Raw genomic sequence first — 27,010 nt, forward strand, 5'->3', positions numbered from 1 at the left:
AGAAAAATAAAAAATATATTAAAGAAAAAGAAGAAGAAAAAAATAAGGGAAAAGAACACAGAACAACAAAAAAGCAAGGTAAATATAGAAATATATCAAAAAAATTAAAAATATGTTACAAAACACAGAGGTCATAAAAGACTAAATAAAAAAATACTAAAACAAATTTAAAAAAGAAAAAAACAAAGAAAAATATCCAGAACCAGCAACAGAATGAATCAAAACATAATAAAATTAATAGTAATAATTATGTTTCCCTGGGGTCTCCACTGTAAGTGTCCTTGCACACACCGTGAGCCACAGCCCACCTCTGCCTCCCCAAGAGGCCCTCCTCTGCCTCTGGTCTGGTCTCTGGACCTGCTGTGGGCCCTGTGGGCATCACTTAGACTCTGATCTGGCCCAATTCCTGCGTGCTTGCCCCCAAAGTCCACAGCCACCAGAGCTAGACCATTTTCATTTGTGGGAACACTCATTGTCTGCTCAGATATTCCATAGACACAGGGTCTACCTATCTGATCACGAGGATTTAATCTTCAGCTTGTATAGCTGATGGAAAGATTTTCGATCTTCTTCCTTAGTCACCCCATCCCTGGAGTTCAGCTTTGGTTTTATTCCCACCTCTGTGTGTGGTCCACCCATAGGAGTCTGGTCCTGAGGCTGCCTTAGAGCTCTTGGATCTGTCTCAGTGAGGACAGGGAGCAGAGGTGGTATGATGCTTGGATCACGGGAGCCCCTGAGGCACCAAATGCGCAGGGAAGCTGGTGACCACAGGCGCAAGAGGTATCACCCATGTGAGGGCCTTTTCTGTGCCCGCCATAAAGCATGTGAGGGCCATCCCTGGCCATGCTTTTTTTTTTATTGCCTTGCAGCCAGCACATGAGGGCCAGCTCTGAGGGGGTGTTTTTTATTGCTCAGCAGCTGGCACCAGCGTGTAGGTAGAGAGAGGTTACAATAGTCATTCCTCCCCTTGCCTGTGACTCAGCAGTAGTGCCCTGCTTCCATGGCAGTCCGGTCCTCCTCTATAGACATTGCCTGCTGAAGATTTCCTCCCTCCCATCCCCTCAGTCCATCTCCCCACAGCCAACAGCAGTTCTTGCTCCGGACCTGTTCTCTAATCCCCATGCTCCAGCTCCCAGCCCCCTTGCATACCTGTGAACACACATCCCAGTCTGGGGCACGTAGGGCCGTGGTACAGACCATCTGTATATTTCTCACTGTGTCCCATCTGCCACAGATTGGCTGCTTCACCCTCTTCCAAAAGCCTCAAATGCTTCCCTTCTGTCCCAATCGATTTCCCCTTCAGAGAGGGGGCTTCCCAGAATTCGGGAATCTCTTCTCTGCTTCAGTTCCCCTGGCCCTGGGTGTAGGTCCCCTCCCACTTCCTCTCCTCCTCCTTCTCCCTTCTTTTTTCCATCCTACCCAGTTATGCAGTGATCTTTATAGTCCTTTCCAGTGTCCAAGGTCCTCTGCTAGTGTTCAGCTGGTATTCTTTGAGAACTGTTGCATCTATAGATGTATTCTTGATGCATCTGTGGAGAGAGATGAACTCCATGTCCTCCTACTCTTTTGCCATCTTGAATCTCTTAAAGTTTATTTTATACATACTAGTTTGTACCTCTTAATCTCCTACCCCTATGTTACTCCTCCACCCTTTCCTCTCCCTACTGGTAACCATCAGTTTGTTCTCCATACCTGTGAGTCAGCTTCTTTTTTGTCATATTCACTAGTTTGTTGTATTTTTTTAGATTCCACATATCAGTGATATCATACAGTATTTGTCTTTCTCTGACTTATTTCACTTAGCATGATACCCTCCAAGTCCATCCATGTTGCTGCAAATGGCAATATTTCATTTTTTATGGCTGAGTAATATTCCATTGTATATATATATACACACCACATCGTTTTTATCCATTCATTTGTTGATGGGCACTTAAGTTGCTTTCATATCTTGGCAATTATAAATAATGCTGCTATGAATATTGGGGTGCATATATCCTTTCAAATTAGTGTTTTCTTGGGTTTTTTTTCAGATATATACTCAGGAGTGGAATTGCTGGTCATATGGTAGTTCTAGTTTTAGTTTTTTGAGAGAAGTTCATACTGTTTTCCACAGTGGCTGCACCAATTTACATCCCCACCAACAGTGTACAAGGGTTCCCTTTTCTCCACATCCTTGCCAGAATTTGTTACTTGTGTTCTGTTTGTTGATAGCCATTCTGACAGATTTGAGATGATACCTCATTGTGGTTTTGATTTGTATTACTACAATGATTAGCGATGTTGAGCATGTTTTTATGTGCCTATTGTACATCTGTGTTTCCTCTTTGGAAAAATGTCTATTTTCTGCCCATTTTTTAATGGGGTTGTTTGTTTTTGATGGTGAGTTGTATGAGCTGTTTATATATGTTGGATATTAACTCCTTATCAGTCAAATCATTTGTACATATTTTCTCCTAATCAGTTGATTGTCTTTTCATTTTGTTTATGGTTTCCTTTGCTGTGCAAAAGCTTTTAAGTTTAATTAGGTCCCATTTGTTTATTTTTGCTTTTATTTCCTTTGCTTTAGGAGACAGATCCAAAAAATATTGCTATGCTTTTTGTCCAAGAGTGTTCTGCCTATGTTTTCTCATGAGTTTTAGGGCTTCTGGTCTAACATTTAGGTCTTTAATCCATTTTGAGTTTATTTTTGTATATGGTGTTAGAGAATGTTCTAATTTAATTCTTTTAGATGTAGGTGTCCAGTTTTCCCAGCACCACTTATTGAAGAGAGTGTCTTTTCTCCATTGTATATTCTTGCCTCCTTTGACATAGATTAATTGACCAAAGTGCATGGGTTTATTTCTGGGCTGTCTATTCTATTCCATTGATCTCTGTGTCTATTTTTGTGCCAGTACCATGCTGTTTTGATTATTGTAGATTTGTAGTATAGTCTAAAATCAGGGAGCATGATTCTTCCAGCTCTATTCTTTCTCAAGGTTGTTTTGGCTATTTGGGGTCTTTTGTGTTTCCATACAAATTTTTAAAATATCTTCTAGTTCTGTGAAAAATGGCATTGGCATTTTGATAGGGACTGCATTGAATCTGTAGATTACCTTGGGTAGTATGGTCCTTTTAACAATATTAATGCTTCTAACCCAAGAACATGGTATATCTTTCCATCTGTTTGTGTCATCATCAATTTCTTTCATCAGTGTTTTATAGTTTTCTGAGTACAGGTCTTTTACTTCCTTAGGTAGGTTTATTCCTAGTTATTTTATTCTTTTTGATGCTATGGTAAATGGGATTGTTTCCTTAATTTCTGTTTCTGATAGTTTGTTGTTAGTGTGTAGAAATGCAACATATTTTTGTATATTAATTTTCTTTATTTAAAAATTTTTTTCTCTGCCACCTCCCATTTTATCTTATTCTTTTTTGTAATTTATTTCATCTTTTATTTAATACTGTGTTTCTCTTCCTTGATTTCTTGAAACTTAGATGTCACTTTATCTTTAAAATACAGTTGAAAGGATTGCTTCAGGCCATTTCCTACAATAATTCTTACTCTAATTTGTATTCGTCTGATTTTTGATTTTACATTCCCTTTTTATCATTTCTAAAAATATTTTTGCTTATATTCTGTACAATATGCCTACTACTTACTACACATTGAAGTCTATATAATTCTATCTTGGCCTGCTATTGGACTTAGTAATTGTTAGCTGGTTCCCCTCATCTTCCTTCCTTGTTTGATTATCCCTTTATAATTTGAGCTGGAAGACATGAAATCTCAGCTATTTGATTTGGTATGGAAAGAGGGAAACAGTGGTTGGGGACATAAATGTAACTTTGAAAGGTGTCCACAGCTGGTTTGCAGGCACTTGTGAACCCAGACATTCTACTATGAAATATACTAGACCTTCTACACTAGATTATGTCTTTTACTGAAGGGAAATTCCACTTAGATTTATTCCTGTTATTCAAGAAGTGGAAGTAATATTGCAGGAAGCCAGATTATTGTTCAAGCCTTTATGGCAAACAACTTTTTTTGTTGCTGTGCAATTATTAACTTATTCAACAGAATGATTGAGTATTACTATGTACAAGGGACTGTGCTATCATCAAGGAGCTTATGTTTTCATTGAGGACAGAGGTAATTACCAAAATAATTATATAAAATACTATAGCTTGATAGAAGATGATAAATGTAAAGAAGAAAAATAAAACAGGGAAGCAGGTTTGAAGATGTTATGGTAAGTGTACATTTGTCTCTGCTCAGTCAAATACTATCAGTAACTCCAAAATAATTCCCAGTTTTCCATTACTTCTCTCTCCTCTACCTTTTGTTTGTTCTTCAAATTTAGAAGACCAGTTCATGGGATAAAAGTAGTTGGTGTGACCACATGGTCCTTATTCAGTTGGAATAAGGACCATGTGGTCCTTATTCCATGTAGTCCTTTTATCTTTCTATTATGAAAATGGACTTAAGGACTTATGTTCTTTGCTTTCCCTGTAGCCTTCACGTGTGCCAAGTGAAGTGCCTCTCACCCACCACTTTTAACATACATTAAGGTGTACTACATGGATTTTGTAAATGTTCGGGGGTTCTGCATTCTATTCTGTTGATCCCTATACCCATTCCAAGAAACTATTAATAATTCAATAGTTTGGTTTAATATCATGTTTGGGTTATGGTAGTATTATTATAAATTTTAATACATAGCATGGCATATATTAAAATCACAGTTGCTCTTTTAACAAAATTCTCTTGGCTACTCTAACACACATTTATTCTTCTCAATGAACAGTAAAACTATCGTTTCTAATTCCAAAAAATATTGGATTCTGATTGAAACAGTATAAAAGTTATGTATTAATTTGAGCAGGATTGGCACTTTAAGGTTTCCAATTCAGGAACATATGTCTTTTCCTTAACTCAAATTTTTGTTTTGTGTCCTGTGACAGCATTTTACAGTTTTAATACAGATCCCATGCTTTTCTTCAATTTATTCTTGGTATTTTATAGCTTTCATATATGTTGTGGTAGAATATCTTCTATTTTTCAAGTGGTAATTATTAGAAGTGGTAAATCTAGTGATTTTTATAAACTTATGTTCTTTCTAGCCGTGTAGCTAAATTATCTCAATACATTGAAAGGTTATTAGTAATCCTTTGAATTTTCTAGATATATAGTCATTTTATCTGAAAATAAAGTATTTCATTATTAATATAATGTTTGCTGTTGGGTTTTGGTAAATAGTCTTTATATCTTTATCTCTTTATTTTACTTTGAGGTTTGTTAAAGTAATGATGACTCCTAATGTGGCTTGCAGGATCTTAGTTCCCTGACCAGGGATCAAACTTGTGCCCCTTGCAGTGGAAGCAGGTAGTCCTGACCACTGGACCACCAGGGAATTCCTGACTGAGGAATTAACAAAAAGCCTTTACATTAATTTCTTATTGCTGCTGTAACAAATTACACAAATTTAGTGGCTTAAAACAACACAAATTTATTATCTTACAATTCTGGAAGGCAAAAATCTGAAATGGATCCCAGTGGACTAAAATTAAGGTGTCAGCAGGATTGCATCCTTTTGGAGGCTCCAGGGGAAAATCCATATTCTGGCATTTTCCAGCTTTAGAGGCTGCCCACATTCTTTGGTTCATAGTTCCCATCGATGTTCAAAGTGAACAACAGTCAAGTCTTTGTCAATATGCCATCTCTCTTAATCTGAATCTTCTGCTTCCCTCTTTCCACAAGTACGCTTGTGATTCCATTAGGCCCACCACGGTAATCCAGGATACTCTTATGTGTAATGTCAGCTGATTAGCAACTTTAATTCCATCTGCAACTTTAATTTTCCTTTGATATCCAATGTAACATATTTACAGGTTCCTGAGATTATAACCTGGACATCTTTGAGGAGCTATTGTTCTGCCTTTCACAGCCTTTTTATCATCTAGTGATAAAAATCTTGTGATTTTTTCCCCCTTTGAAATGATATGATGAATTATGGTGGTATATATTCAATGTTTAACCATCCTTTTCTTAGAACAAGCTCTACTGGGACATAGTATAGGGTTCTGTTTATAATGCTGCAGAATTCAACTTGCTGATGGCTTATTTAGAATTTTTAGCTATACAATCATAATTCAGTTTAATCTTTATTTAATCTTTATTTTCTTTAATCTTTATTTCTAATATGTCTTTAAGGTTAAGGTCGCTTCATAAAAGGGAAGGTTTTGAGTTTTTCCTCTACTTTAACATGGTGTAAGAAATTTTTTGTTGATAAAGAACATAAGACTTAGGCTGTGAAACTGGTATCAGAGCCAATTTTGGTAATTTATATTCTACTATAAAACTCTCCATTACCTGAATTTTCAAATTTATTTCAGGAGAGTTGCACTTAATATTTTTTTCTTATTCTTCTAATTATTTTAGTATATGTAATTATATCTCCTTTATGATACATTGTATGATACATTTTTCTCCTTTTATTTATGGTTTATTTGACCTTTTCTTTATTATTAATGTCTTAAGTGAATGCTTATTTAGCTCATTTGTTTTCCATCTTTTTCCACAACAAAATTATATACTCCTAGATGTATATTTTTTTATATTTGACTGCATTCCATGTTTTTTTTAAAAAAATTATTTATTTATTTATTTATTTATTGGCTGTGTCATGTCTTAGTTATGGCATGCAGGATTTTCATTGTGGCGTGCAGGCTCTTTGCTTCTTTGTGGTGCACGGGCTTCTCTCTAGTTGTGGCACGTGGGCTCCAGAGTGCTTGGGCTCTGTAGTGGTGGCATGCTGGCTGTCTAGTTGTGGCATGCAGGCTTAGTTGCCCTGCAACATGTGGCATTAGTTCCCTGACAAGGGATTGAGCCAGCGTCCCCTGCATTGCAATATGGATTCTCAACCACTGGACCACCAGGGAAGTCCCTATGGGTTTTGATTTGAAGTGTTGTCTTCTTTTTGTTAATGTCTAGATGATTAATAAATTTTATATTAATTTCCTCTTTGATCAAGGACTTAATTAGAAAAGTGTGAAGTGCTAAGTTAATTAGTTAATTTTGATTTTTAATTTTGATATTTTTAATGATAATATTTAATTTTTAATGATATTTAAGAATATAGTAAGCTTTCTTTTTTTAACAATTTATTAAGGATTCCTTGTATATATTTTATCTTTTAAATTCTCTATATCTGTGCTTATTAATTATCCTATTTACATACAAAATTTGAAAAATATATGGGTATTCCCACTTTGTGTTTTTATCAAGTTTTTCTTTTTTGAGGATTTTTCTGTTTTAATTATTTGACTATTATGTTGTTTGCTATTAAAGGCATATACTTATATCATCTTTGAGGGCAGAGTACCTTTTATCCTTTCTTAATATCCCTACGTTGTCTCATTTTAATATCTTTGGACTTGAATTCTGTTTTATCTGTTATTATGTTATTATGTTGTTACTTCTGCTTGCCACATTTTGTATTTTCCTGGTTCACCTTTCTCATCATTTAATTTTCAGCTTATTTTCCTATGTTTTTATTGTGTTTCTTGTAAAAACTACAAACAGAATTTTGTAACCCAAGCTGACCTTCTTTGATGTCAACAGGGAAATTTAGTCCATTAATATTTGTTGATATAATCAGTATATAAAATTTTTATTTCTTCCAACACATTTTCTGTTCAGTGTGTGTGATACTTCCTCATTATTACCTCTTTTCCCTTTTCTTACTTTGCTGGCTTGGTCATATTTCTTTTCATTTCATTTTCCCCGTTCAGTCCTCCTTGTTAAATTGGAAGTTTTACTCTGCTTTTCCATTTTGCTAGTGCTTACATTCCCATCCTGATGTCATAATTAAATCTATATTTCTCTTTTATTATATCAGAATTAAACAGTAACTATGACTGACCATTTCACCAATTATTTTATTAACACATGCTAAAGAAGTTCAGAAACTGTCTTCCCTCTCCTCTCCATTTTTTTGCTAAAATAGTCCAGAATTTTTACTATTAGGCTATATTTAAGCTGTCATTTCTAATATGTCTCTTCTCTCTCAAGAACCTTTCTAAACACTTGTCTGATAAATTCCTTCTCATAAGAACATCATCCATTCAGATTCAGTCATATATACTGTAAGAATAATTATGCAATACTTTATCCTTTCTTTGCATGTTGTTTGAATGTCATATTCTTTCAGTTCTTCCAGGAAATTTCTAGCTTGAATTTAGGGTCCTTCATTCTCTTGTATAATTCTGTAGGTTTTCTGATTTTCTATGTCTCTTAACAATATTCCTGTTTGTTTCTACTTTGAAGGCTACTACATATGGTTTAGCTATAAACATTCTTGCATGTGTTCCTGGTGTTCATGTGCAAGAGTTTCTGTAGTTAAGGTATGCAACTGATTATAATATATGTTCATCTTGGCTTTACTAGATAATGCCAAATTGTTTTCAAAGTAGTTTTACCAGTTCACACCCCATATCAGCTGTGTATGAAAGTTCCCTTTTGTGTGTCTTTGCCATTCTGGATAGGTTGTATTTCATGGTGGTCTTAATTTGCATTTCTCTGGTTACTAATGAGATCAATTGTATTTTTCTTGCCTATTTCTATTTTTCTTCCTCTATAAAATGTCTGTTCATGTCTTTTCTTTCTGATTTATAGGAATTCTTTATATATTCTGGGTATATATGTTACAAATATCTAATTATAGGATGAGAAAGAACAGCCTATGTGATAAAGTGGTATTTGGGCATAAATTGAAATTAAGTGAAGAACAAATCTTGCAAATATTTAGGGAAAGATCATTTCAGGCAAGGGAAACAGTGTAAAGGCCTGAGGTAGGAACATATTCAACAAGTTCCAAGAACATGGGCATCAGTATGGATGGAGCTGGGGAGACTGAAAGAGAGACTGTCTGTGCAAGATTATGTTGGGCCTTGTAGAGCTTGGTAAAGAATTTGGACTTCATTATAAATAGGCTGACTAGTCACTGAGAGTCTTGAGCCAGGAGTAAAATAATCTGTAGTTTTTAAAGGCTCACTCAGCTCGGTAGTGAATAGACTGTGGAAGTACAAGGATGAAAGCTGGGAAATCAGCCAGCACATGTTGCAATAATACAGCTCTGATAATGGTGGCTTAAATTATGGTGGAAGCAGTGGAAATAGGGAGAAATGATTGGATTTGGGTTATAATTTCATGGCATCCACCAGGATTTGCTGATGAATTGGATATGAAGTGAGAGAATAAGTGAAGTATCAAGGATGACACCAGAGTTTTTGTCCAGAGCAAGTGTGTAAATGGAGTTAAAAAATGGAAGCTGCAGTTTTGGGGCAAGTGTATCAAAGTTTTGTTTTAAACATATTAAGTTTTGGGGGGTGTTATTAGACATACAAGTGGAGATACTGAATAGACAATTAGATAGTTAAGTCTAGAGTTCCCAGAACAAGTTGAGGCAGGAGTTATAAATTTGTAATCATTCCATATCTATGTGACATTAAAGTTATAAGAGTAGATGCTAACACCTATAAAGAGAGTGTAGCTATCTAAGGGAAGTCTGAGGACTGAGCTCTGGAACTCCAAGATTTAGAAGTCAATAATATGTAAGGAGCAAGCCCGAGAGACTAAAGGAGTGTCCATAAGAGTGAGTTATGTAGAAGCCAAGAGACTAGATGAAGGAAATGATGAACTGTGTCAAGTACCACTGATGGTTTGATTAAAATAAGTACTGAGTATTGACCATTGTATTTTGACCAGTGGAAATCATTGGTGACCTTGCCAAGAACAATTTTATTGTAGTAGGGAGAAAAACCTGACTGGAATGGGTTCAAGGGAGAATGAGAGGAGAGGAAGTAGAGAGAGTAATTTCTCTTCATGGGATGGATTGTGCATAAGAGGGACTATCAGAGGATGCAGACAAGAGGGCAGACGATTTCAGAGAAAAGTCATTAAGTAGGTGAGAAGGAATAAGATTTAGTGCTGAAATGGTAGGAGTGTAGGCAGTTCATGCATTGTAACAGGAGAGAAGCAGAGTATAGGCGCACAAATATTATACATTGATTACAAAGAAAGTGTTCTCCAGATGGATCTCCTCTTTCCCTAAGCCTCAAAAAATCAGTTCCTCTGCATCTGATTCCATCCTCAAAATGATGTCCATCAGGTTGAATGAGAGACAACTATTAACTGCTTCTCTCCATCTTCTTTCTTATACCCCCATGCCCACCCCTAGCATCTGAACCTGTCTCCCTTCCTTCCCACAAAACAATGAAAGCTTCTGAAGATAGATGCAGTGGGGTGGGAGAATAGTGGGTGGGAGGTGGTTACTGGGCCCACACACCTAGTCTCTACTTAGGTTACACACCTAGTCTCTACCACCAGGTGATTTTTCAGAAGTACATGACTAATATTGCAATACAGAGTCCTTCTAAATTTTTACTGAATTCTGAGTACTTTTTGCCATTATCTAGTTAATCAATCAACAATTATATAAAATTCTAGATTTGTTTGTTATATTATTTAATAGTGATTTTTATATATGAAGACTAGGAATCATTTCTTTGAAAGACTATCTTATATAAAATCCAACAAATCAAAAAAAAATCACGTTATGTTCACATTATCTTTTTAGTACTCTTCCTGTGATATTCCTTTTTCAAGATCTATGTTAAGTCAAAATAATAACTTCAATAGCTCAACAAATATTTATTAGTAGTCCACTGTATGATAGATGGTTTGGAAAGCTTCAGATCTACATTGGTAAATAAAAGAGACCTGGCCCCTATCCTCATGGGGCAATTAGCCTAGCAGAGGAGGAGGCTGTGTGCTCTGAAGGAAACAAATGCAGCAATAGAGAATAACTACAGAAAGACATAATAATGTATTCTTTCATTCATTCAGCAGAGATTTATTGAGGCACTGCCAGACACTGGAGAGAATATACAAAGCTGACTAAGAGGTGGTATCTTCTCTGAAGATCACTGTCAAGAACAGGGGAACTTTTTCATTAACACTCTTCTTCTCTTAACATTATCTTCCCTTGGGGACTCTGATTTGTATCTACAAATGTGTATGTGGTTACAAAAATTATATATCTAAATTTTAATCTAATTTCATCCTCTTTTTGGCTCTGGACCTTAACTTAAAGTTGACAGTTGTGGTAGAAATAAAGGAAAACAATACTTTTTATATTTTACTCTATGATGAAACAAAGGCAATTTAAAATTAAGATTGGTGCAGATGTACATGTGTCTTTACAATTCCTATTTTATATAATGTCAAGAGGAGTTAAGGTTAACTGTATTTTTAATAGCAGCTAGTTATTTTATTTAACTTGCTAAGAGAAAAGTCAGTGACTGCATACTTGACAATGGAACTAATGAGGTCCAAATCATAGGCTTGATCTCAAATGCAAACATCATAGAGAAAAATATTCTCAAGTAGTGTTTTCCGAACTGTTAATCCCATGAGATACTAGCAAGTTTTTCATCAAGTGAAAAAGACAGATGTACTTGGGAAACACTATATATTAATATTATTCTCTTAGAGATCCATAATCCATACAACATATTGAAGGTTCTGAGATACAGTACTAAGTAAGGTAAGGATATCACTTTAACTTTTCTAATACAGCATTGCCTAAACATATTTGACCATAGAAGCCTTTGTCGTTTGTTTGTTTGCTTGGGTTTTGGAGGGAGGAGAAACTAGGTGATTAGGAACACTTTTTAATATCAGAAAATGCAAACTAAATGAAGTTATAGTTTCCCTTCCTCTCTCAATTCTTTCTAATCAAGTTCCAAAAGTCACAGTTAACATTAGTGAGTGTCCACTACATGCCAAGCACCACATACTTTTACACATTATTTTACCTAGGCTAATGGTGATATTTTGAGGTAAATGCCCTGTTTAATAGGTGAGTAAACTGATGCTTGGATAAATAAAATAATCCACCCCAGATATAATGCTTCTAAATGATAGGATTCATACCCAGATATGGCCAACCCAAAGTTCATTTTTCCCACATGGGACATGTTCATAAGCTGTAGATAGATGGAAGAGTTATTACATCTCTTAAGATTTATTTTGGGAAGACCAAACATATTCATTGTAGGGGGTGGAGGGTAGAGGTGGCAAGATTGTAACAATTTAGCACTTTAGGAAAACATCTCTTAATAATACTTTACATTTATTCAGTTAAGTTAATTCTCCTGGTGTGCAGAGTTCTCCTTTGACATACACTGCTTGATTAGCTCCAGAAGAGTCATTAGCCTGCAGATTTAGAGAAATAAAGGCTATGTGAAGGGGCAGCAGTGTGGTCTAGTGGAAAGATGATAGTATTTCCCTGACCGTTCTATTTAATGTCCTGTTCCCTCAAGTCACTCTCTGTTACATTACACATTTCACTCATAGTGCATACTATTGTGTGGTATTATCTTACTCTTTATTTGTTTGCGGGCCCTCTCTATCTTCCCACCAGAATATAAGCCCCATGAAAGCAGATACCTTGTTTGATTATTCAGAGCTGTAGTTTCAGGACCTTAAACGATGCCTGGTATATGAAACCACTCAATCAGTGTTTTATGAGTAAGTAAAAGAAAGAATAAAATAAATTAACCCTTGATTAATATCTCTGCTTTGGCATTTATTATCTCTATAAAATTGGCCAATTACTTACTTCTATAAACCTATTCCTCATCTTTAAAATGGAAATGCTAGTGTTTATTTCAAATCCTTGAGCTGCAAGTTAAATTACATAAGATCTGTAAATGATCTAGTTCAATGTTAATTCATCTTTCAACTTTGCTTTTATCATATGTCCCCCCCCTTTTTTCACTGGGACTCATGAAAAGACTGGATCACAAGCAGAAATGTGAATATTTCTATATTAATTCAAACTGCATCATATATAATCAGCATGTTAGGAAATTGGAATTTATTTTGGGTGTAAGAGTTTTTACACTGAACAAAATGTAAAACATTTGCTTTAGTTTTCAATAAGATTCCATGGTTTCATAGTGTAATCAAATCCTGATAAAACCAGAACTGAAAGAGCATAAAAAAGAGAAAAGGAGTTAAACTAAATGAAAAAGAAAACCATTTTGGAGTTATTACTGGGGAGGGAAGGGGCTGATAGGATGTATATCTTATTTTCTGTTAACCACAGTATTTTAGGATTGGAAGGAATCAACCTTTGTGCTCTTTCCCACAATCTCTTACCTAGACCTCTTTTCCAGAATCCCACCAAATGACCATGAAGTCCCTGCCTAAAACGCCAGAGAGATTGTGTGAGAAAAAGTTTGGACTTCAGAGTCCACATAATCCAAGCTCTATCACTCTAACATTGGGCATGCCATCTTCTTGACTCTTCATTTTCCCAATTTACAAATGGAATTAATAATACCTACTTTTTGTGAGGCATAAAAGATACATATATAAAATTCCTGGCATATAGTAGATACTCCACAAATATTACTTCCCTTTCCTCTGGTAACTCATTCCTTCCCCAGGAAACTTGTTTGAAACATCTTAAACATTTCTGGATCCTTTCTATATATTGACCCCTGGCATTTGTTTCTCTCTCACCTATTCATTCTAACACAACTTTGGAGGGGGGTGGTTTATAGAACAAGTGTAATCCTTTTTCTTTATGACAATACTTGAGCTTAGAAATCACAAAGGCAAATGCTTTCAGAGACAAGGCAGGTAACTTAATTGGGCACAGTGACCTGATTTAAGAAAATTGACCAATGGCCTACTACCAGTTTGTGGTGGGAACCGGGACATGTTGGAGCATCTGTGCCCCATTCAAAAGCAGCAGCTGTAGCTCTGCTTTAACAGATTGTTGCCACCCAGCTAATTCAGAGATGCTTTCATAACTCTGGAAAGAATTGTGTGAGCCAAACAAAACATGTCTATGAGCCAGAACAGGGATTAGATCCAGCAAACTGCAGCCTCTGCTTAGATGATTGCAAGCCATTGCCTTTTTTCCTGGCTTAAGCAGCACAGACACTTGATACTGTTAAGTAGCCCATGCCTGTCATAGAGCAGGTGGGAGCTGGAGTCCAGCCTGCCCTCTGATCCCTCCAAGGCACCTGGGAACCAGCAGTGGCCCAGTTGTACATCTTGGTCTCCTTCAACCACTCCTCATGAAGCAGATTTCTACTCATCTCCCTGTCAGACTGTTTTTCTTCCTAACACATGACAATTCAGCAAAATAGAAATTGTCCAGAAATACAAATGTGGCCTGACCAGCACAAGATGTAGACTCTCTCCTCCCTTAATTTAGAAATTAGTCTTAACTTTGGGTCCTTATATCTCATAATAGTCCATGTATTGATTTCAAGGAATTTCAAATGCTGAAATTGTGCACAAGATTTTGTGGGGTTTGCATATGTATATGCATATCTTTTAACAGATTCTTAAAAGAATAAAACTCAAAAGGAGATTCAACATCTATTAAACACTATGTTTTAATTATGTAGTCTGTAGCATTAACTTTGGGAAGGCAGTCCTGTCAGAATATTGACCAACAGTGAGCTTGGTTTCTGCTAAAAGCCATTTGTCTTTTCTACATGTTACTGTGAAGCTCCATAACCTTGCATGGGATACTGGTGTAATTACCCACACCCATCAGCCCAGTGAATGCTGGTGTAATTAATTCTTTAATCCAAGTCTGAGACCTAACATTTTTACTTATTTTATCTCATTTTATGAGATAGATGCCAAAGCCTATAATGCTATAATTTTAAGAATTAAGAAAAATCATTCTCTGCTGGAATATTTAGTTTCTATGTATTTATATTACCTTTCTTTCTTTCTTTTTTTTCTTCTCTGTAGGTCGAAAGTTTAAAAAGTTCAATAAAGTTAGAGTTATGAGAGCACTAGATGCCGTTGCTCTCTCACAGCCGGTGGGCATTCCAAATGAAAGCCAAGCCCTAAGCCAGAGAATCACTTTTTCACCAAATCAAGACTTACAGTTGGTCCCTCCACTGATCAACTTGCTCATGAGCATTGAACCAGATGTGGTCTATGCAGGACATGACAACACCAAACCTGATACCTCCAGTTCTTTGCTGACAAGTCTGAATCAGCTAGGAGAGAGACAACTTCTTTCAGTAGTCAAGTGGTCTAAGTTACTGCCAGGTAATAATTATTTGTATATAATAGCATGTAATAAAAACTTTATTATGGCTTTTTACTAGTGGGTGGTTAAATAAAACAGTCTGTGCAATAAATTAAATATAGTGTAAACAGGGTGTTTTAGTATGTGTTTCAGCAGTTCAAAATATTTATCTAGGACCCTATATTATATGTTACTTGTCTAGGACCCTACTGTGTGCTATGGAAATACAGAAGACATAGATAACATTTTGAGTCTTGTTGATGAATCAAGACTTACATAATGAAATAGTTAAGGATTAGCATAAATCAATATGTTAAACCATAGATAATATAGTAGTTCAGAAAAAAGACAAATTGACCATCTTCTTAGAAATGTCTAGCTCATTCCAAATCCTAATTTAACCAACCTCACACGGTTGAAAATAAAACTGAATGTACCTATTCGTATAACAAATCAAAATAGTAGAGTATAGCAGAGTATCTAAAGTCAATTAAGAAATAAAATTCCTAAACATAAACAAATAATTTGGACATAGAAAACCTCCAGTCACTATTTTCTCAAATTTATACCTAGACAATGAGAATTTGGATTATATCATCATGAAAAGATTTCAGTCACTTTATTTATAAGCAACTTTTGCTCTCTCAGCACAGCTCCATAGGAGCCAAGCAGTTGAAAGAGTTTACAGGGGTGCAGTTTTCACCTGGCTAAACCTTAGAGTGCAAAGCCAAGAGAATACATAGGTAGTAATTACTTGTGGAGACATTAATCCCATAATTACAAATAGAATATTTTTGATCTTTGTGTCCTTTTCTGAAGTTACTTTCTCTTCACACCAATAATATCCTTATACTCCTTTAGACCAGTTTATTTTTCCAATATCTGATCAAGAATTAAACATAGTATGCCATTTTAGTCTCCAAGTAAATTTATTAGTCTTTTTAAAAAAGAATTCATTTCCCAATTTGCCTTAATATTATTTCTCAGTTATTATTCTACCTGAAAGGTTTCAAATACTATAGATGAATCGTTATTGAAAATTCAAGGGGCTTCCCTGGTGGCTCAGTGGTTGAGAGTCTGCCTGCCGATGCAGGGGACGTGGGTTCGTGTCCTGGTCCGGGAGGATCCCACGTGCCACGGAGCGGCTGGGCCCGTGAGCCATGGCCGCTGAGCCTGCGCGTCTGGAGCCAGTGCTCCACAACGGGAGAGGCCACAACAGTGAGAGGCCCGCGTACAGCAAAAAAAAAAAAAAGAAAATTCAAGGTTACATGAGACAGAAAGAAAAATAGATTCCTGTTTGTTGAATCTTTTAAAAAATACATGTTGAGAAAAGTTAATTAGATTCACTATTCTAGTGAAGATAAGGTAAAATCAAAAATCACAGTGCCCAGGTTCTTATTGGCTTCATTCTTGCTGAAAAGCCTTGGATAGGTAATATTTTTTTCCACTAGAAAAGTTCTGAATTTTTTTTTAAGTTACTGTAAAGTGGTTATCAAATTTGATAGATCTTTATTAAATTAAAATATTACAATAACATTGGTGAATGTTTTCTGTTTAAAAATATAAGTGTTTATGTGTTTAAACTTTTCTGTTTTTCTATGATTTGAAAAAGGTTATTTCTTTGATGTTTGTTGATATAGTTCACATTTCTTTTGTTTGCATTTTGTACGTTCTCTATTGTTTAAAAAGATTCTACTGTCATTGGCAAAGTTAGAAAATAACCAGTCATAATTCCAATGATAATTTATTCATTTTGGGAAAAAGCTAAGTGAGCTTCTTAAATTGAAACATCATTATCTCTCTAGATTTCTGATCCCCACACACCCTCAAAAAGAGTGAGAGAAAATTTTTACATTGTATTTGGTGGCAACATTTTTAATGTTACAAAATGTAATTTGTGCGTAAGTAAACAAGAATGATGGCATCACCAGTATTACATGTACTGTTTTCACTAACTGTATAATAAGGGAAACTTTAGGATTATTAAAGTATTGTGTGGCCCATGGTCTTTCAAACCATATTTTTATGGTCTGAATTCTGGGAATAACTCGAATGAATGATGAAAATAATCAGTGAACTACAGTGACTATATCAACCTCTGTGAAAGGACTCTGAAGGACACATATATGTATAAAGTAATCTGGTATATCATTAGCTACTCAAAAACTTCCAGTTGACTTTAAATCAGAGTATAGTTTTTATTTACTTGATTCACTCAGTAAATGTCTGTTGCATACTTCCTGTGTGCAAGACTTAACAATTAAACAGTGGTGTTAGAAAGAGAAGCCAGAATGCTGAGCTCATGGTGTGAATGCATTTTGGTGCAGCACATCCTAGCATCTGGTCATCAGTTTTGCACATAAGATAAACTTATTTTATCCATTCACTCACATGTTACTGGTCTGTGAAAGATGGCCTTGGTTAAATGAAGCTTATTAATAGTCAGTTTACTTATTTACAGTGAAAAAAAAAAGATGCTGCTAGGGAAACATGTAGGTAGATCAGGTAATTCTTTCACAATAGCAAAGTGTAGTTGAGAAGTCAGCTTATGATCAGATTTCAGGCCCTCTGAGGCATAAAAGGAGAAAAATCTGCCTTGAAGATCTGGGTGAAAGGAATCATGGTCTAAACAGGGACGACACTTCTTCACAGGATCATATGTTCTCTGGTTAAGCTCATTTGAATAGCAGACCTGTAGGGATTTGAAGTTAAAATACTGTATATAATAAGTGTTTGCTCAAGAACTAAAACTTGTAGATTATATGTTTATCCAAATAAACCATTGCCCTTTAACTTTGCCAAGAAAAAAGATAATATTAAAAATTTCTCAGGAGAAGAAAAAGATCAGATGCAGAATGATAATCATTACCAAGGTGACAGCATGCATGAGGGCTTCAAGTCATGTATCTACAGGTCCCTGAGATGATTTATGTTGCCTGGTCAGGGATTCTCATTTCAACTTTGTCTATGCTCTTCTTTTATCTTGGACCTGTTACAATAATTTCATTGTATTTAACAGTGTTCCTGTAATATTTCAGAGATATCTTTGTTTCTATTTAATGGAGACTTGCAAGATACTTTAGCCTCATGACAATACATTTACAAGTGATCTCTTAGGATACATTGCCTCTGACATATTGTACCTATCATGAATGATTTCACATTGACATTTAGCTATAATTTCAGTGGGTAATGTTTTCTTATTTGAAACTTGAAGCAACGCAATATTTACAAAATTTTAAAAATGAACAACACATATTCCCTCTGTTAAGGAACATTCAGTCCAACGGAATATAAGACACCCAAACAGGGCTTCCCTGGTGGCGCAGTGGTTGAGAGTCCGCCTGCCGATGCAGGAAACACGGGTTCGTGCCCTGGTCCGGGAAGATCCCACATGCCGCGGAGCAACTAAGCCCGTGAGCCATGGCCGCTGGGCCTGTGCGTCCGGAGCCTGTGCTCCGCAACGGGAGAGACCACAACAGTGAGAGGCCCGCATACCGCAAAAAAAAAAAAAAAAGACACCCAAACAACTATACAGTTGACCCTAGTACAATGTGGGAGCTAGGGACACTGATCCTCCAAGCAGTCAGAAGTCCATATGTAACTTTACAGTGAGCCCAGTTCTGCATCAACAGATTCAGCCAACTGTGGATCATGTAGTACTGTAGTATTGAAAAAAATCCTGGGTGAGTGGACCCAGTTCAAACCCATGTTGTTCAAAGGTCAACTATAGAAGTATGTGAAAGTGGCATAAGATACAGATTTTTTAAAATAGGGACAGAAGAACATTTTTGGCTTCAGGGATAAGAGAAGGATTCAGAGACAAGGTATCAGTTAAAGTACACCATGAAGGAGAAATGAGACTCTGATAAATCGTGATTTAGACAAGAAAGCCTTCTGGATAGAAGGAATAGTGTGGTTGGTGGTGTAAAATAAGGAAGTCATGAGGTATGCTTGGTGAACAATGAATTAGATCAGCATAAGAATGGTTCTTAATCTTTTCAGGTATGAAGGTCCCTTAGTAACGTAAAAAATGTCATCATACCTTCCCCCACGGCATAGTAATTAAAACTTTTAATAGCTGCTGATTGAGAAAAAATACATTTGTGCATATGGTTTCTCAAACACTACTGGCCTCCTGGGAGTTTCATCATCCAAGTATTAAGAAACCAATGACAATAAAGTTATACTGGGAAGAGTGGCAGAAAGTAAATTAGAGGCATACATTATGGGCTGAGTCAGGGTAGGCTTTGGAAGTTAAATCATTAAGTACTCATTCCCTGTCCAATTTCATCTTTAAATATTCTTCATCCTGTGTATTAATACATTGTAGCAGAATTGATGTGACAGAGAGGTTTGGGAGAAATATTTCCTTTTATAAATGTTGTCTTGTTTCTTCTATTTAGTTGGTGAAAAAAATCTATTAAGGTCAATGCTTTGACATTTTTAAACATACCTTACTTCTTGGTCTCAGGTAGCCAGACTACTTGCAATCATCAATATCAGAGGACTCGAACAGTCCTTTGTCTGGTTTTCTGCCTTTGAAGCATACCAAAATATCTTTTGTGTCAGTGATAGCCATTGCATATGTGACAAAAGATTTTTTTCTCTCGCCCCAAATCAAATGAATAAATTAAATTACTTTCCCCAACAAAGTGATAGAAAAGAAATGAGAGTAGCCTTCTAAGAGTAAAGTCAGGCTTTGATAATACTTTTATGAAAACTTTAAAAAATGATTTTTCTGATATCCTATTCCACTGAAATTACTATTGCCAATGTCACCAAAATGTTTTACTTATCAAATCAAATGAATACTTTCAGCCCTTAACATGTTTTACATCCCTCTGGGGCCATTGACAAAATAACCGTGTCTTGCCGAAACTCTTCCTTTGGTGTTCATCTCCTCCCTTCCAGACAGATATGTTTCTCTCAATTTACATATCTACTGTTTCCTTTGTGGATTTGTTCTGCCACTCACACCATGAATTTAGCATTTCCTGGTTCCATCTTATATTCCAGTAGTTTCTTAGTCTGCAAGGCTGGATGTGCTCACTCATGGCCTTGTTTTCAACTACCACTATATTCCAATGACTCCTAATTACATGGTACCAACCCAGACCCTCTACGGAACTACTGGACCATATATTTCTACTGCTTATTACACATTTCCACCTGAATGAACTTCCAAGCCAGTATGACCTTCTGCTCCGTGAGCCTAAGGCCTTTTTCTGTATCTTGAAATGGCACCTCAGACAGAATCTTGATTATAATCCTTGGCTTACTTTTCTCCTTCACCTCCTGTCTAATTAGTTATCAAATTCTGTCAACTCTGCTTATTATAGATGTGATTCATTATCCACGATATTTACACTGCTACTGCCTTGAGCTAGTTTAGGTCCTCGTCATATTTTCCTAGATTTCGCTCGTAGACCTGTGACTGACACTATTACCACAGTTTCACACTGCCCCCAAACCATCCTCAAGTCTGCCACCAGAATTATCTTTCAAAAACAATTTTAATCAATTATATTATTCCCTTCCCTTTCCAGAACAAAGCCAGACTTCTTAGCCTTAGTACTCCAGGCCCTTCTGTGATCTGCTTCCTGAGTTTGCACATTTTCTCTCACTCTCCCACTTCAAGCACCTCTAAACTTCAGTTCCTACAAAGCTCTTTGCTCGATTTCCTGCCTTTCTTCGTCCATATTGTTTTCCCTTCCTGGAGGCCCTTCTTTTCTCCTACATCTTCCCCGGCTAGTCCCTAACTAGCCTTCAGGATGCTAATCAACCTTCCCCTAGAAAGATTTTCCTGCGCCTTCCCAGACTGAAGCCAAAGGCCCCTTTTCTCTCCGAGCACTTCACCCTTGCCTTTGTCAACCACACCACTGTCACGCTTGAGTGGTAATTATGTTCTACTTATCTGTCTGACTCACAGACTACAAGTGTTAAAGGCAGAAACAGCATCTTTCTAGTCTTTATGCCGAGTTGCAAACATAATGCTTCATCCCAAACAGGTGCTTAAAGAATATTTATAGAAATTTAAATTTTGGAATTGGTATGAAAGAACTATGCTACCTTAAATCATTACCCATCAAGTCCTTATTCATAATGTCATCAAATATATGTTGGTGATTACATTTATTGTGCTGAAGCTATTTTGTGTTCCTTAAAGTTCATGCTTTGTGTCGTAAGGTGCTGAGGTAGTTAGTGTTCTGCCCTTGTTTTAGATTAACTATTTCAATATGAGATAGTTTTTAGAGGACCACAGCCTGTATATTTTATTGACTCTGGAATTAAGCCAGGAGAACCTAGAAGGTCATATAGGCCATGTGTTACTGTACACTTTCTTGTCAATTTTTTCTTAGGCATTAAGGATTGGACAGCTTGTGACAGAAATTATCAAGTCAAGTCATTTTAAAGGAAAGGACATTTTTCTTTACTACTTGTTGAACACAATTACGGGTCATCCATCACTTCTCTGTGTGAAGGTTTTCATTTTGATCCTCATCTCAAATGTACTGAGTTTACCTGATCATTATCATCAATGGGAATTTGATCTCAGTGTTCCCGTCTTTGTTTCAGTATAAAGTAATGAATGATATTACAGTTAATGGTAAAAAAAAAATTGCACTTCTGTACCAAGTATGTTCAAGTCAATTTAACATTGTACATTTATCTCAGATAAGCCCTCTAAAAGGGGGAGTAAATAAAGCTATTTTCTGAGTTGTTTTCCATTCTGTTAAATAGAAAGAATATACGTTCTACTATAAATATTGGTAATTTCATAAGTTTTCATTTATTTCAGTAAGATTTGCCTTTTATATTATAATATACTAAAAATAGACCAAGTCTATATGTGCCTCCCTTGAGGGTGTCTTGCTTTGCAAAAGTTAGGAAAGTTTATTTATTTATTATCAAATGATCCTAAACTTGGTGGAAGAACTCATTACTATTACTATAAAATATTCAGTTTACAAGTGGCATTTCTGTATTAGATCTATTGTATTGACTGACTCATAATTAAGAAAAATAACCCAGAGGGTAAAATATATAAACATGAACTTCAAGATGCATATATGGCATATGAAAATAAAAAGAGAATTATGAAAATTGCATGCCAAATTTTTCTTGGCTAGTAGGGAGTCTTTGTACACCTGAATAAATCAGGATGTAAGCAATAAACACCAACTCTATTAATTTTAAAAAACAAAAACAAAAATCCTCTGGCTATCGAAAACAAAACAAGGATGAATTGGGAGATTGGTATTGACATATATATATACTAATATGTATAAAGTAGATAACTAAGAAGAACCTGCTGTATAGCACACAGGGAACTCCACTTTGCTGTACAGTAGAAACTAACACAATATTGTAAAACAACTACAACCCCCCCCCACAAAAAAACAGTTGAGCTTCACAAAAAACAACAAAAACAAAACAAAAAGAAAAAAATAATATTCTGAAAAGACATCAGGGATTCACTGAATAGAAGCCTAGAGGAGAAATCTGGAAAGTAGGCAGAAACCAAGGCATCTCTGGAGGGCCAATAAACAAATCACAAATGTCCCCATTGGATCCCACGGTCATTAGGCACTACCACCATCACAAATAAAGCCTAACCATATGTTAATCTTTGTTTTACTATTTTTTGCTTCAAAGTCCAGGTAGTAGGTGTTCCACAGATCAAAGCTAGATCACAAGCCCAGGGAAAGAGGCCTTAGCCAACTTCCTTGGTGGGAAAGTGAGGTACTTACTCTCACTAAACTACAATCAATGGGAAACTCTATTTGCATAGAGGAAAAAGGGGAGGGAGAGAAGGAGGCATGGGAGAAAGTGAAACACTGAAAAGTCACCCTCCCCCCAAAAAAGGGGCAAATATCTGCTATGGTACCACTATTTATGAATATGTGCTAGGGTTGTTTTTGGTTCATCTGAGACTAAGAATTTCTAGGAAGGGAGTAGCAGTCTTCCTACTATTCACGTGAAGTCGGGACTACCTGGAACGTATGGAGTGAAGATAGATAGCCTTTTCTGCCACCTACCTTGAGATAGTTAACTGAATCTGAAATAAATTTCTTTTGCCCTTGAGATTTAAATAATTAAGTTTTGCTTTGGTTTTACTTTTGAAATAAGCTATTTGTAAGTGGACTTCAGTGAGAGTTTTTGAAGGAATAGACACTATTTTAAAAGCTGTACAGAAAGTGGTTGAGGTTCCTACCAAAACACGTGTTTTTCTTTATACCTTTAATGAAATATTTCATTCACTTTTATTGTTTTAGGTACACTCAGGTACAAATAAATTAAATTTTATACCTTTTGCTCAGATAACTCCTCATACCTCTAGTTCATATGTATATGGATATTCAATCAGTCCCTCAAACAGATCCAAAACTTACTATTTTTTCTCTAGCCTGTTTCTCCTCCTTTATTTTGTCTCAGTAATGCTGTTATCATCACCTACCATTCAAGTAAAAAAACTGAAAGGTCTATTTGACTCCCTCTTTCTCCTACCTATGTACTGTCACTTGCAGATTTGTTTGATTTTACTCTTTAAACATTTCTCTGATACACTCTATCTTCTCTACTCCTACCTTTTGACTTATTTCAGGCTTTTAACATCTCTCACCTGGACTATGGCCATAGCTCCCAATTTCTCTCCCTAACCTCAGAACTTTTCCCTTGAATCCATCCTCCACATGGCTACCAATGAGCTGTGCATAATATAAATCAGGCTATATCACTCCCATTGCTGCTTAATAGGAATACAAGACCATCCATGATCTGACCCCAGCCCATGCCTCCAAGCACCTCTTTACCCCTCCCTCCTTTAAGCCCATCAATGCTGAGCTGGTCATCTTCCCCCAAGCGGGCAAAAAGAGAATTAGAAAGACCAACACCAGAGAAAGGTCTAAAAGAGGGAGGTTGTGAAGGTATGAAAGACCAGAGCATTCACACCACACACACACACACACACACACACACACACACACACAAACACACACACACACAAACACACCCATACCCACAGACTCTAAACCTCTTTAGCCATATGGGAGTTTAAAATGAGACTGGATTAAGTTTCAGAAACAAAAAGTGACCAGAAAACTATGGAATCTACCCAAAATTTAATTAAGGATTGTTAAAGAAAAACTAGATGTAGCATAATTGAAAGCAGTGGTTTTACAAAATAAAACCAATCTATGTTTAAATCCCAAAGAATTAAGATTCCTCAACCAACTGACTCTAATCTGTTCAGGCATTATTTCTGTTTGGGGGCAATTTTCCTGATCTCCCTATTGCCTGGTTTATTCCCTCTTACCTTCTCTATCGCAATACTTATGTGCTTATCTCTCCTGTTGAGTTGCAAGCTTCTTTTAAGGGCAACGGTTGTGTCTTACTCATCTTCATAACCCCAACATTTTACCACAGTGCCTGGCACACAATTTGCTCTCAATACATGAGCGTTGCATGAATGAATGATAGATTTTATTTAATTAGTGAATTCCCAGAAATGCTAAATCACAGTGACTAATTTTAATAAATTCCAGAGTCTCTTCTTCTTTTTAGTGTTTCAGACTCTATTATTATTTCCTGCTTTTTTGTGTAAATATATTGAGATTGAAAAAATTATATTACATTACCCTACTTACATCTATTTTCAAATTTTTATTTTTAAGGTTTTTGACAGTGTTTTTTGTGATCATTTTATATGTAAATTTATTTTGTAGGTTTTCGAAACTTACATATTGATGACCAGATAACACTCATCCAGTATTCTTGGATGAGCTTAATGGTATTTGGACTAGGATGGAGATCTTATAAGCATGTCAGTGGACAGATGCTGTATTTTGCACCTGATCTAATACTAAATGAGTAAGTAGTAACTTGACATTTGTTGTTTTTGTTATCAAAAGTATATACATAGGATAATCTTGAAAATTACATTTCAATAGATGATCATACATCTAGTGTCCTAAATAATAGAATTTTCCTGAAAGGTTTCTTAGAACTACCTCGGGATATAGCCTTAAATGACAGCATTAATAAAATTGTATTATTTTATCAGTGATTTGACATTTGGAGCTTTTTTCTTTTACTTCAATAGTTGTCACAAATCAAAATTTTTTAAACTTCAAAAATGTATCAAGAAATATAAAGACAAAAGTAAATATTTAGTTTATCCAATTAAAATTTTTACATTGGTAGTAATGAAGATAATGAATTAAATGAGGAATATTTTTGCATGAAAGTATTGAGTTAACCTTCAAAAAGTAAAAATATTATCTCTCTTCCTAGAGGAAAAATTAGACTGGTAATTTATTTAAAATATTGAAAGATAAATACTGAAATTGAATTCAATTTGCTTCATTATATTGGAATTACTATAATTAACTTTCTACATGTAACCTTAAACTGAGTAAGAATCTTTTCATGAAAATATTTATACTGTCCTAATGGTGCATGATGACTCAGAATTATATAACATGATAATTTATATTTGGATAAGTCTTTACAGATTACAGGTAACTTTCATATATTTTTTTCCTACAATTCCTTGAAGTTGGTAAGGAATCAGCACCCCTTATTTCACAGTCCAGGAAACTGAGGCAGAGGAGATTGCAGAATTTGCCAAAGAATCTTAGCTCTTCTGAGTCAAAATCTAGTTTTTTTTCCCACTATTCCTGTTCACTTCTTTGACTAGCACAAATATTACAAAACAGTACAGAGTTGAGAAAATGCCTTAAGTAAATTTCCTCAACATTCAGAATTTGTGTTTGTCTTGTCAATTATTTAATGCTTGTTAATGTTGTCTTTTCTATATCACCATATATTTCCTCTAGAATAGTTCACAGTGTAACTATTTTATACTGGATACTCTAAACTAAGTGCACTGAACTATTCTATACTATTCACTTTCTGTGAATTGAATTCACTCTCTCATTGGACTGCACACAAAATTTTATTTGTGTTTTTCACAGGAAAAAATCAGTAAATAAAGTATTTCCTGAGTGTTCCTCATCACATTTTCAACTCCCACAACTTTGCTCTCCTTTCTTGGTTTAGGTTTTTAAAATATGATAATAAAAGTGAGAAATAGCATTAATCTTAGTTAATGTATATTTAATAAAATTTTCTAACTTCAAATTTTTTAACCTCAAAAATCCAGTATTGTGACTAAATTTGGAAGACATTTAAAATTCCAAATATTGAGTTTGTTTATAAAAAGTCATTTTCAATAAGTCAGGTAATTACTAAATCTCATAATCTCTGATACATTACATAAACTGGCTAAGCTACTCTGTTTCTTTTTTCCTGTTGCTTTTTCTTTTGTGTGTTATGTGTGGTGCAAGACAGCGGATGAAGGAATCATCATTCTATTCATTATGCCTTACCATGTGGCAGATCCCACAGGAGTTTGTGAAGCTTCAAGTTAGCCAAGAAGAGTTCCTCTGTATGAAAGTATTGCTACTTCTTAATACAAGTGAGTGAGCATAAGTAACTTAATACAAGATATTTACTTTCTTAATTTTTAATTCATTAGGAAAGTTTCAAACAATATGATCATATGATTACACATAAGCTATGAATCTTAGATAATAACTGCAAAAGAGAAATATCCATAGACTATAATAACATTACCTCATATTTCTCAGGTTTTACCTATCACCTAATATTAAAATAGCCCATCAATTAAGCCAATTTCTATCCTTTTTAGGTAAAACATAATTAAATGACTTTTTCATATTCATCCAATTCGATATTATAAACTAATTAATATTGCATAAACACAAACTATGCTTCCCTACATCACCACCCCACAGAGGATTTACTCTGTAAAACACACAATTTTATTTGTAACTGTTCTCTTTATGTCAGGATAGCCTAATGGTTATAAC

General features: G+C 35.4%; 1 protein-coding gene across 3 annotated transcripts in view; it reads left to right on the top strand.

Annotated features, from left to right (window-relative positions):
- Positions 1–27,010, top strand: part of PGR (progesterone receptor) — a 95,468-nt gene that overhangs the window by 52,264 nt on the left and 16,194 nt on the right. For 2 of the 3 annotated variants that reach the window (XM_059070718.2, XM_067038582.1), the window contains 3 exons: positions 14,828–15,133; positions 24,842–24,986; positions 26,465–26,595. In XM_059070718.2, the coding sequence (XP_058926701.1) occupies positions 14,828–15,133; positions 24,842–24,986; positions 26,465–26,595 (582 nt within the window). Of the gene's footprint in view, positions 1–14,827; positions 15,134–24,841; positions 24,987–26,464; positions 26,596–27,010 lie in introns of those variants that run through there. The other variant, XM_067038583.1, reaches the window with a different exon arrangement.

The sequence above is a fragment of the Kogia breviceps genome, chromosome 7 (genome assembly GCF_026419965.1).
Source record: "Kogia breviceps isolate mKogBre1 chromosome 7, mKogBre1 haplotype 1, whole genome shotgun sequence".
In the NCBI taxonomy this organism is placed as follows: domain Eukaryota; kingdom Metazoa; phylum Chordata; class Mammalia; order Artiodactyla; family Physeteridae; genus Kogia; species Kogia breviceps.